Source organism: Lissotriton vulgaris, chromosome 3_1, assembly GCF_964263255.1.
Source record: "Lissotriton vulgaris chromosome 3_1, aLisVul1.2, whole genome shotgun sequence".
In the NCBI taxonomy this organism is placed as follows: domain Eukaryota; kingdom Metazoa; phylum Chordata; class Amphibia; order Caudata; family Salamandridae; genus Lissotriton; species Lissotriton vulgaris.
The window spans coordinates 1757639547-1757653085 of NC_141689.1; the positions used below are offsets into that span (position 1 = coordinate 1757639547).

The window sequence follows — 13539 nt, forward strand, 5'->3', positions numbered from 1 at the left end:
TTTTCGACCTTACGAAATAAACATTTTCCTAGGCCCAATCCTTCCTTTTTTTAATACATATAAGTCATCTCTAGGGCAGGCCCCAGACAGCCCACAGGATAGGGTGCAATGTATTTATAAAGGACATGTACTTTTATGTTTTACATGTCTCTGTAGCGAAAATACTCTAAAATTTGTTTTTCACTACTGCAAGGCCTATCTCTGTGATAGGATAACATTGGAGTTGCCTTATTACAATTTATAAGTGTAATTTCTAAATGGGAAGAGATAACCCCTTTATGTTTGGTATTTCTGGAATCACAATTTAAAATCCTAACTTATGGTGAAATTGCATTTAAAAGTCTGAAAATGTCACTTTTACAAAGTTGCCATATTTTTGCCTTAACCATTTTTGACTGCAGCCTTTCTCTAGTCACATGACTGGGTGTTGCTGTCAGTAGGGCTTTGTGCATTCCTCATAGACAGCCACACACAATGGGAGTTTAAGTGTGACCGAGTGTGCCATTACTGGCATGACGGGAGGGAGGAGCTAGGCCTAGCCTCACTTACCCCTGAATAGGTTGTGTCCTGTCTCCACACAAAGGGCTGCATACCCCTGAAGTTAGTCTGGGGCCACAGTAGGAAAGACAGGGCATATGTGCACTTCAAAGGCATACCAGTAGAAACATCTCCCCACTTTAAAGGTACAACTGGGTACAAAAGAATGACCTCAGACTCCACCACTTCAGTACACTTCTGGACCTGTGGATACTCTGCCAGGAAGAAGGGCTGCGGTGCTGCTGAAGGACTCCCACTCTGCTGAACTGAACTCAACTGGACTCCTGCTTTCGCTGTGCTGACCTACTCCCTGATGCTCTAATGCCTGGGTGAGAAGGACTGGACCTGCATCTCTTGGGCCCAGAACTAAGAGTGACTCCAAGGGCTAGTTGGCTGGCCTCTTGATCTGACGTCTCAGGAACATAACAGGTTTCCAACCACCCCAGTCATGGACCCTTGGAAGAGGACCTAAGGTGCTTGCCAGCAAAACCAACACATCTTCTCGGCTGAGTGATGCATTCCCAAGCAGAACCGACACATTTCCACAGCTGAGTGGCGCATCCTTGAGAAGAATCAATGCATTGATGCTTCTGTGTGTACCGGACCTGATGCAAAGAACTGCATCGCCCACCACAGTCCTTATAACTGACGCATCACTCAGTTCGCATGGCGCATCCACAACCAGGTAAATGGCAGCCTTGATGACGACACCTGACTCCACCTCGCAGCATCACAGCTCCTCGGAACTGACACATCACCAGTTGCTCTCAGCATCCCCGATGCTGGACTTCGCATCGCAAGTCCTGTTGATGGGGCACTCGGCGAAGATGCACAAGGACCTCACTGCAGCCTCACCACATTTCACAACTGACGCATCGCTTCAGCTGCGTGGTTCATCTTCGACCCGGAACTAAGCAACACTCCCCAACCAGGATTTAAGGTACTCTGTTCAGGAGGTCTAACTGGGCTCCTTTAGCCGACCCACACTCCATCTCAGTCAGCCTGAGCTTGTGATATTGTCCAGGTCTGGGGCGACCAGATATCCCAAATTGGCGCATTATGCTTTTTGGTGCTATATTCAATATGCAGTGTAAAATTCAATATCTCTGTTTCGATTAATTGGATTTCTGTTGTTTTGTCTTGTTTCATTTATGACAAATGACTATCTTTCTAAATCTCTTGTGGGCTCTTTTTGTGATGTGTTTTTATTGTTGTACTGTATGAAGTGGTGCACAAGTACGTTACCCATTGCCTCCAAGTTAAGCCTGTCTTCCCTTTGCCAATCTACCACTGGGGTCACCACAGGTTAATATGGGGCTTGTTTGTGCCGTGCCTTGACTAGAATTGTGTTTTCTGCTTGACCAGGGCTCACACCCCAGTCAATTAAAAACCCAGTTTCTTAACAGTGATGATGTAGTCAGCATGTTGAACAGAGAACAAGCAATTGTTTAATACAGAAATTGAAGTACAGATCGAGTATACAGCCCTAAGTTCCACTTGTACCATCATATTGGATGACCACAATTACCCACAAACGACATATGTGAACACTGCAATTGAGGAATATAACAAATATTGGCAAAGTCAATAGGTTTCATTTATCTTTTGGATCTGTTCACACCTGAGGAGATATTTAGTGTGCTCGCTCACCCAGTACACACTTACAGACACACACCCAGTGTGCACATGTCTTATAGACACACAGTATGCTAGTGATGTATTAACTCTTAACTCACAATCACAATTCTAGATTGTGCCAGTCATTCCTGTATGCATTCTCACATTCTCACACCCAGTGCATGCAGGAATCTTGAATGTGTGCAAATCAAGCACCCAGTGTGAAAAAGCAACTCTGATATGATCAAAGCCCACCTCAGACACCCATGCGCTACCAGGCACCATCACAACCCACCCCAGGTACCCTCACAACTGACCCAAAGTGCCCTCAATGTGTCTCTCACATAGCCTCAACATCGCAGACAACCCCAAAATGGCCTAAACACAGTCAGAACGTCCCTCAGTGCCACCAGATTACCCTATAAAACAGTCATAACCCCTCACAAGAGATGCACCTGTAGATCCCAACTCTGCTGCTAGACACTCTCCCAAAGCAAACAACAAAATGCAACACAGGAAGGCACACAATTCCTTCCAGATAAACCCATCAGCTGCACATGATTACAGAAACCCATATCTGTCCTTCAATTGCCATAAATATGGTTTGACAACTTTGCCAAACCCATAAACATGTCTGAACACCCCCTAGACACACACAACCCCCTTCATCCAAAGGCATGAACCATGCGCTATCCTAACACACTACTGACACATTCACAGTGACCCAGATACTGCCCACAGACCACTCCAGGACACGAACTTTATCTTATTCAGTTTCAACGCCTGCCAGCTAAAGGTAATGACTGTACTGGACCACATTGGCTTATATGGAGTCAGGGTGTGTCTGTCACTCCCCGCAACACATTGTTTCCAGTGTGTCCATGCAGCCCTGAAGAAAACCAAGCAAATAATGTGCAGAATTCAGCAGAGTGCGAACACGTTGAAAAGCATTTCTTGTAAATTTAAATATAAATTGCTTTGGAATGGATCTTGTCATCCTCTGTAAGCGTCTAGACATTTGTGATATTTTGCTGAGGAGCTGCCATCCAAACAATCAGGGAACTGCATCGTTTTTTAAGACTAACAATCTTTTTTACCAGAGTAAACCAATTTTCCTCAAAGTGCAAACACAGAAGCGCGCTGAGAGGGTGAATCTGACTGGCATCCAGTGACGGCAAGTGCAATTGCATGCATTTGCAAATGAAATACAATCGACTAATTTGCAAATTACTCACACTGCCATCAGAATTCCAAAAGTGGGGGACAGGAATTTGACAAATGGATTGCTTGCATCTCATTTGTAAACTGCTCTGTTATTATTTTTTCCACTAATCTTGGCAATTATTTTAGAGTGTACTGTAGCCTAACTTGGTTTCCAACATTTTTTGCTGAACAGTGTGATGCCTGGACTAGGGTCATTATCTGGTCAGGCCAGACAGCGAGACACATGAGTTACTGTCGCTGGGCAGGAAAGAGTAAGGGAACGGATCCCCCACACCAATGGCTGTTTGAAAGAACTTTTGAAAGCATTATTGTGCGTGAGTGTGCAAAAAGAGGGAATGAGAGCTAGGGAAGGTAAGGACGGACACAATGCTCTAATTGTTGTTTTCAATTTATTTTCAACGGAACTGTATTGTTGTTTGGTCCAGCCCAGCAAAAGGAAGCACCACATTTGTGATATATGTAAAATAGACTCACTACTACTGTGCTTCGGGCTGGAATCAGCAGCCACTGAAAAATGTGGTAACTCCCAAGATAGCCTCCCAGGTGATTCCTACCTTTCTGCAACTCCACAGTTTATGCAGCGCTCCCTGCATGGCACAAGTTGTAGGGTTAGCTACCAGTGAAGTCATGTTGTACAACAACATGCATAGGCCAATAACATACAAATATTTCTAAAGATGTATACATTCATATACATGCCCATGTGAAAACAGACACACCTTGTCTGTCTATCCTCCAATGTGGGTCACTACCATTACATGATACTTTACCCGCCTCTATGTCACCGCCTTTCCCAACATACAGCTCGGCTTAGAGTATGCAGGCTTTCCCTGCACAACAAATGAATGGATTTAAAAGTAACTCCTGTATCTCCTAGAAAACTTCAATTAGATGTGGGAGCTAGGTGGAGGAATGAGGGAAAGGTATTGAAGTATGGGAGAATCTGATCATTACTGGAGCGGGCACACATTGCTTGCAAATCCCTCCCCCATTGAAGGATGGAGCCTCAGACTGCTTAGATCAGCTGAAGTACTTTCAGTTCCAGCAGCAGGTAGATCTAATCAGCCTGTGGCATTGAATGGGCTACATAGGTAAAGCACTGGCACAAGCATGCTTGTATAATGCACGTGGATGCACTCACATGGAGTGTTCATTTGTAATGGAAATAAAGGTACCTGCAGAGCGAGTAGCCAGTAGCTAGTGTCCAGTGACCAGTAGCTAGTGGCCAGTGACCAGAAGATGTACTCGGTCCAAGCTCTACGCCACGGCATGAACAGCAAAAGCAGAACAGGAAGTGAAAAGAGACGACATGCTGGCCAATGCCATCACTGACAGACGCAAGTAAATTAGAGTGACATTGGGATATACCAGTGGCAGGTTCAGGTAAGTATTGGGCGGGTTCTAAGTCCCTTTTAAGATTTATTTCTTTAAGTACAAAAGACTTTGCAAGCATAGCGCGAGCACTGTGGAAGCGAAACCTAAAAATGCCACAAAATGCACACAATTCCATTCCCTGATTTTGCCATAGTGATTCATGTTCTGATATTTTTGTAGGTATTAGAAAAAACATGTTGCATGCTTGCGCGTTACCTGGGTGGGCACTTTGTGGAGCCTGGTCTGGTGGAACTCCTCCAAGAGAGACAGTAAGGACATTCAATCCACCAAAGTCTTGAGTGACGTGGTGCACTTCTTTCCTATGGATCCGGTCCACAGACAAGATTGTAGAAGATCCGTTCTTTTCCATCAGCAGGGAATGCCATTGCCCATCTGCGGCATACACCTCAGGGATATTCCTCTCCACTTTTCCTGCAACTCCAGCATCTGATGTGTAGTGCACTTTGCCGTTACGTATCTGTAAAAAGCGTAAATGCAAGGAAGAATGCATTAACCTTTTTGATACATACGTCTCCGTAAATTAATTGTTTCATATAAAATGTACAGTTTATCTTAGCTCAAGAACACAACTTGAAAAAATAATTGTATTTCATTTATAGTGTTCAAAAATTATTTTTTTTCCCAATTGCAGTTTCGCATGTGGATGTCAGTAAAATGTGAAAAACTGTTACATAAATAATGTATAATTACTTGTAACTTGCACTTTAATACTGTATATACTGCTTCACAACTGATCCTGTATTAGAGTTGACATCAGATACAGGCCAGCACATACATACATCTCAATGGTGAAATAATCATTTATTATACACGTGGTTTTAGGAAACTGCAGAATGTCAAAAAATAGCTGAAAAACCACATGGTCAAGAAGAAATCTGGGATGCTCTTGGATACATTGCTCTCTTGGTGCAACATAGAAAGGAAAAATTATGCATACAGTCTTTTTAACCAAATTATGGACACATTACTCAAATATTCATCACATCGAGAAGGAATCTTTCTGCTTTTGCACTTCAATGTTTCAGTGGAGTCTGAAAGGCGAGCTATGACCCTGACTTTGCCACTTGACTTCTTGTGTAACATTTTACAAGGGAGGTTTAACCGCTTCACTGCGGCGGACATTACGCGGCAGTGTGAGCAAATTTGATGCGTGCGCAGATCGGACGGCCCCTACCCGTCCGACGCACACACCCACCATGACGTTGGACGGCAGTGGGCCGTCTGATGCATGGAAGTGGGTATTATAAGAGTGTGGTTTGTGTTTTTTTACACATCGTAGCATCCTTTGACCTAGTATACGGCTCTTTTTGCCATTCATTTTTTTAATGTGTTTTTCATATTTTATACATAAAGTGAAACAGCCACTGCAGACATCGCAGCAGACAGAGAATTGCCGCAACATGCGGACCATGCGAAAGCCACTTGTCGACTAATATAACCAGCGGCACAAATGTGCCCATGATGAAAATTGCAATAATAGACACAGTTATACCAATCAAAAACGTCATAACATAACAAACAAGCTCATGAGACTGCACGGAAGATGTGAGCAGTCATGACATATGTGACAATGGGTGAAGAACAGCCCAGAGGTGTGCCCATCAAGTGTCGAGAGCAAATAGCATGTATAAACAGGCACATATGGGGGGAGGTGAGAGGCCTTGAACCAGGAAGGGACAGGCGATGGGTACGCAATATATTCAGGAGGGTCAGCCATGTACACTGATCGGATGTCCGTGGGAACTAGTAGTCCTCATGCATTGTATGGGAGGCAACCACTATTTCGCGTGCCGGCAGGCATCGTCAGGAGTGACGTGTGCGTAAGTGCAGGCTAGTTTTTTTTGCCATTCATAGGAGAGATATGAGTGGGTGAAAATGCCTACTGAAAAAATCTACGAGCCACTTGCAGACAAAATTGCGTAAATCCCCATAGATGAGAATGTCAACAAGATGATTGTCACCTAGCTTGACAACAATAACATCTTGTACAAAGGCAGGGGTCTTTTGAAGGAGGCACTATTTGAAAACGGGCTTATATCAAACAGATCATTTGATTTGCCAATTTTGAATTTTGTAGATTTTTTTCTGAGAATGTTCAAAAAATAATAACCAATCTTCGGAATACTGGATTATTACACATCATCTGAGAAGCAACACAAATACCATGAACTTATCTAAAGATGTAAGTATGGTCGGATTTGAGCAGAAGAAGAGTGTTTAAGGGGCAACCGCTAAGGGATAAAATATAATACACTGATCGCTCCCAGTAAGCTACGGGCTTCACATAATTAATTCTTTGTTCCTGGTTGATTTGGGCACCTATGTAATCAAAGCACATGAGTTAGGCTTCAGAAATGTAGTTCTCTTCCTTGTTTTCTTATGACTTTAGGTCTTGTGTTAGAAAAGATAGTTTAGTTTTAGTAAAATTATATAAGTAATAAACATTGGGGCATATTATCAAGGAGGTTTATCTCCGCTTTTTTGGCTTTAAAAGCCAAGAAAGCGGAGATAAAATTATCTCCCTATTACCTAGCTGTTGCTAACACCAGTTAACGACAGCTAGTAGGAGATAGCGACCATCTTGGGCCCCCCTTTGCATGTCAGTGATATTTATCACTAATGACATGCAATGTGGGCGTGCCAAGATGTTAGCGACTGGAAACAGTCGCTAACATCGCTATCTCCTATTACCAACTTTTGGAGATATTCGCGCTAAGCGCGAATAACTCCAAAAGCTAACACCTGCCCCTGAGCAGTTCTTAGCCATGTTATCCAATGGGAGGTGGATAACATGGCTAAGAGCATTAGCTCGGTAATGCATGAATATCACTGAGTTTTCAGCGATATTCATGCATTTCGGCCGATTTTTATCGCTTAGGAGATAAACCTTGATAATAGCAAGGTTCCTAAGCGATAAAAATCGCCGCAGCTCGGTGATAAAAATATCGCCGCTAAACCAACATAGCGATAATTATCGCTAGTTGTTGGTAATATGGCCCATTATTTTTAGGACCCTTTAGTCAGCTCTCACATTATTCTTCAGGCTGCTACAGCACACTTCAAAGGTCGATGGGTGCAGCCCACTTCAGCTATTGGAAAACTTCACTGTAGGTGATGGCAATCTGCCCTTTCAAATCCACGCACAAAGTAGTTCCCTTCAGTGCCAGGGACTACTATAACAATGTCTGTTTTTTGTGACCCCAAAAATATTTTTTATTTTTTTTCCATTTTTTTTTATATTGGTGAAGCCCAGAAGCTCCCACAATAATTGTTTCTATAAAAACCATGGCAAAACAAAACAAGCATTGACAAATCTAAAAGGCTAGCAGCCAATTCCAGACTAATTGACTTTGCCGCACAAATCTAAAAGGCTGGCAGTCAATTCCAGACTAATTGACTTTGCCGAAGCTTGTTGCTTTTTGTGCATACACTCAGAGAGTTTGTTGCACCCTAATATAGAAATGAATGTGACCCTGTTTACAGGACAGGAAGGAGTACTTCTTCTTGGAACTATAAAGATAATAATTCGAAAGCTCCTAAAGTGTGTGTTGCAGTGAAAGAGTAAGTGTCAGCATTTATATTTCCCACCTCATGCAGAGAAGGGATGGGGTTTCTCTCGGTGTTCTTTGCAGGTGGTGACTCACGCATGGAAAAGTTGACGTGAGCACACTGAATTCTATCATAACATGTCAAGGAGAAAGAACAGGGACCAGGCCAACTTTAATTCAAAGCCATCTAATTAAAGTAGCGCAAGAGCACAAATAGCTGCCTGTAGGTATTAGCTGATATTTAATGGCTTTAAAGGACTGAAATTGAGAATAGTGCAATGTTCACAGAAATCTTGGAGAGGCCACTTAGTACTGAGAAAGATGAAAATGTGTTCCTGTGGTACTAATCCTCTATAAGGAGATATTTTCCAAGGAGTAATCTTGGAATTCTTTGACAGTCAAAGTTCATGTGGTACTCAAATGTTTTAGTATTTCTGCAAGCAGATAGCAGCGGCTCCTCCACTAAGGCAGAGGAGCGTCGCCCCACTGCTTTTCAGCAGTGCAAAATAGGAAAAATTAAATGATAATAACACAATGTTATTATCATTTTACTTTTTCCTGCTGCTTTAGTTTTGCAGGGTGGGGCGGGACTGGGCTCTTCACAGAGCAGGGTGAGGAGTGGTTAGGGTACTTTCTAAGTGTGCATGAAGGTTTGGCCAGCCATGCACTCTTAGCAGGTTCTCCACCCGTCTGTATTAAACTGCCTGGGTGGAGAACATGCACAGGCTCCCACTCCCTGTCTGAGCACCGAACCACAGTGCTCAGATCAATCACGACGCAGATGTCATGCTGGTGACAGCAGCACCGTGATTGGCTTAGGGGAGCTTGAGTGCTTCCTGCTTCCATTCCAGGATGCTTTGCGAAGAGAAGCAGAGGAGAGACGCGGTCCTGAAAAGGTAAGTGTATTATTATTTTCTTCACCCAACGCCACCCCTAATCTGTGCCAGCTGCCACTGCATGCAGAGTTGTAATCAAGTGCACAGCACTGCAGGCAGAAATGTATCATAAATTAATAAAAGTGCATGTATGTGCACATTGAACTTGATTATTTCTGAAATGTGAAACTATGTCTCTCCATTGCGAACCCTCTTTCCAGTCATCTCTGCCAATAATGGATGTGTTTGTTCTCCATTCCCAACACACTAACTCCTGTCCTTGAAAAAATAAATAAGAATTAATTTCTTGCTAACCGCAAATTTTGGTGAATATTCACAAACATACAAATTATTCAGTTGACCCAATCCATGAACACTTGCACAACTGTTGCTAGCCCTGCAATTGTGAAAGCTGAAGTCACACTATACTTGCAGAATTTTCATCCGAGTAACGCCTTTTTAGGTCTTGCTCACCAGACAGTGAAAGCTATCAGATTGAGAAAGACCTATTGTAGACCTACAAAAAACATACCTTGGCCTTAAAGCTCACCCCTTGATTACCATTGGTTTGCTTTATTGTCACTCTCATTTGTTTGCATTTTAATCAACAGCTGCTTTCCCCTTCTTCTATTTGTCTCAGTCCTGGAGCATATCCTGCTTACCATCCTTTTGTTTCAATGCTTGCATCCTTCCACTATTCATGTTTGAGGAACTACTTTTTTCTTTTTCTTTCAGCACTCCATAAGTGCATGTGTTTTCCAGTCTCTCCCTTGTTTACTGCGTTTCTCCCTTTACACTCACTGCTTTGTCATGTGCTGCTCTCTCATGTGTTCCTCACCTGACCTCCAGCCTCAGTGTTGCTCCCTCCCTAATGTTCTTCTCTCTCTCTCATCTGCTTCTCCCCACACCCTCCCTGTGCTCCAACTTGCTTTCTCCCTCATCTGCTGCATAGTTCTTCATTTCTCACCGGCTCTATTTTTACTTAATTATTTTTACCCCTTCATAGCTTCCCCAATCAGCTCCTCCATTGTTACCCTCAGCAACATGAGCTGCATTATTGTGTTTTTTTGCTGATTCTGTGCAGCATTGTCAAAGAGCATTTTGCTTTTTGCTGACGCTGCACATGATTGGCAAACACCATTGGCAAAGCCAATTCGTCCTAGAGGTGAGACCTATTGGCTTTGCAACCAATGCTTGCTAATTCTATGAATTAAAAAGGCGACTTTACTATTTTTTTGGTTTTGGCCCAGTTAATTTGAAGGCGGATGTGCAAAAACCTTTCATAATTGAGCCTATGTCACTGGAAGTGTGAAGTTATAATGATGCAACACTTTTGAAGAGAGAACATACTCACTGACTCCATGGATGGGTGGAGGTACCTTTGTGTTTCAGGTACTGAGAACCTTACCAAGATGGGCACCTGGTTTGCCTGGAATCCACCAACAGAGAAAAAAAATCCTCAACTTGTAGTTTTATGAATCTGATCGATTTGAACACTCAATTCAGAAGAACTAAATGGGGTGGCAGGGCTTTTTCCACCTTGGCGCCCAAATGGTGGAACTCCCTCCCACTGGAATTAAGATCCCTACCCACTCTCCAGGCTTTCAGAAGTGCCCTGAAGACCCATCTCTTTGTGCAGGCCTATCTGTAATGGTGGCATGCCCAGGTTTATGACATACTTTGTTAGGCGCCTTGATGCCTTCGGGTTATTGTTTGCGCAATATAAGTTTTATTCAAATCAAATCAAATCAAATTTTCATCCCACTCAATCGAGGTGTTTCCACACTAACAGCTCAAAAGAAGGAGTTTACTATTGACAATGTCCTCAAAATGAAAGATAATTTAGCTATCACTAGTTTTCTGGAACCTTGGATTGCTATTAAAATCACACTCAATGCAGCCAAAGATGGGATTAAAACTTTAAAGATTCTCAAACGATATCAAGTCCCCTAAAATGTGGAAGCACAGCCTACCAGGAAGTCCTAGTGAGAAGACTACAGGCTCAATGGAAAGCTGCTGCAGCAACTAGGCTTGCAGCAGACTTCAAGAGGGTTAATCTGAGGCACATATTATAAGTGTGAAATACTTTGATTATTTAATGAAAAAACAGAGTTAAGAGCTAGCCTTTAAATTGATTTTGATTGGCTGCTTACATGACATGTACTGGAGTGTAAGACACACCACTGCAGCAAATTAGCAAAAGACACAGTCGCTCCCTATTCTAAAGAAAAGGTGAAAAAAACACTGTTGTGTAAACAGTGCTCCAGATGCTGGCAGTGATTCAGAACTACATTAGCATTAGTAGTGCAACGGAGCGGTATTTCAAGGGTAGCACGTTGATGGCAATGCAGTTTCATCATGGGATGCAGCAGCCTGCGGGCCACAACGGCATGGATTTCGGGGGCCCCTGTTCTGAACAGCTTTCCATTCATAATCCAATTAGAGCTGTTTCATGCCCTCTTTGGCGAGGTCACTGACAGGGCCGGACTGACTACCGGGCAGTTTTGAATACTGCTGAGCTGGGGGCTGATTTCACAGCGGTGGGGGCTGATTTCGTTCATGGAGACCTGTGTGTGCTTCGAAATAATTAATGCAAAATGAATTTCGTTTAGCACACGCAGGTCTCCATGAACGAAATCGCCCCCCCCCCAGCTCAGCAACATTCCAAACTGCCCGGTAGCCAGTCACTGGTCACTGATAGTGGACAGGCACACTGGTAAAAATTCTAGACATTTCTGTCTAAAATTCAGGGATAGGGACAAGTGTTTTCAATATTGTAAAACAGCAGCAGCTCACTAATGTCATTGCAGATAAACTCTGATGTGAGGCCGTGTTTCGATCTAAAAGAAACTTTTTATTGATGTTGCATGGTGGAGATAAACACAAGAAAACATTTATCTGCAATATGTTTGTAATGAACTTCCACACATTACCCATATTTTAAATACATTAAAGGAAAACAGTATTTAAACCAATCTATGTTTAAGAATCAGTCAAGGCCATCAGTAGAGGGCTGTCTGTAGATTACAGAGCCGGCTCTATCGGGGTCTCGTTCTATCATGTTATGACCCACATATGCAAATGTAATCAGGAGATATTTTAAACATATTGCTATATGCTAGATTTTACACAAGTATATAGGCTGTCTACAGTACATGCTGCTGTTCAACGTGTTGTAAACCACAATGGAACAGTGTATTGAGGTTTATCCTAAGAAAGTCAAAAATAACAAAAGAGACATCCATCAAAAATGTCGCATTTACGGGGTTTTCTCTTCGATGACTAGCTCAACATGGCTGTCTAAATCAAAATGACCTAAAAACACGTCAGTGATTAGCACATATACTTTTAATACTTTCGTTTAATTTTGATCTATTGATAAGGTTTTAACTATCAATACAATTATTTTATTATTTATTTGGTAGTCTTGTATAGAGGAACAGCTGCTTCAGCAAAGAGGCGTCCCGGCGCTTGAATTCCATGTATTCATTCACTCATCAGTTGTGTTTGTTTTAGGCAAAGCTCGTCTTACACTCAAAACCAATGGCTTTCAGTGATAACACTTGTAGGGTGAAGATTACCCTTTAATAAAGTGATTCTTAAACAAGCATTGGCAATGCCAATGGATTTCACCTATTTGAGATCTATTGGCTTTGTCAATGTTTCTTTAGACTTAATGCACAGCATCATGGATGGTCTAATGTCCAACATGGCTTAAAGTAAAAAAAAAGTGAAATGACGTGTCCAGCATTGACCGCATCATGGCACTTTTTCTCCCCTTTAAATAATGTTAACAGCAGCACATGTCTAAAAAAATGCTGGGGCGGGTGGTAGGAGGATGGCAACAGAAACAACGGACAGCAGGTGGGGGAAAGCAACACCAGCCTGTGTGGCAGGAGGGAGGGAGCTGCAATGGACAACAGGAGGAAGGTGTGGGGGAACAACACAAGGGATCTGCGAGGGAGGGAAAAACGACCATAGATAGCGGGTAGGAGGGGGCGGGCTTGGAGTGGGGAGCCTATACAGTGCCATGCACTCTTCTACTCTTCTACTCTTCTAAAGTGCATGGCAAATAGCTTCAAAAAAAGTATCTGGAGCAGTACGCGCCCTGTGGAAAAACACTGGCTGCAAACAGGAAGCTTTGATAGGTTCATGCTCTACGGCAGGGACAGAAGCCCCAGGAAGAAAGCAGGAGGAGGCGAGCAGCCGGGAGGAAGCAGGAGGCGGGACCAATAAGAAGAAAGGAAAAGAAGATAACGTGGAAGACAACCAGTAGTACGTATTGGTAAGCAATGTGCGGGCTCTAAGCCTGTTTTGAAACGTTTGTGTATGAACAATATATT

The 13539-nt window shown here is 42.9% G+C and overlaps 1 protein-coding gene across 1 annotated transcript in view; it reads right to left on the reverse strand.

Annotated features, from left to right (window-relative positions):
* FAT4 (FAT atypical cadherin 4) overlaps positions 1–13539 on the reverse strand; it is a 376496-nt gene that overhangs the window by 5035 nt on the left and 357922 nt on the right. The window contains exon 16 of the mRNA XM_086962185.1: positions 4969–5230. Coding sequence (XP_086818311.1) covers positions 4969–5230 — 262 coding nt within the window. The remainder of the gene's footprint in view (positions 1–4968; positions 5231–13539) is intronic.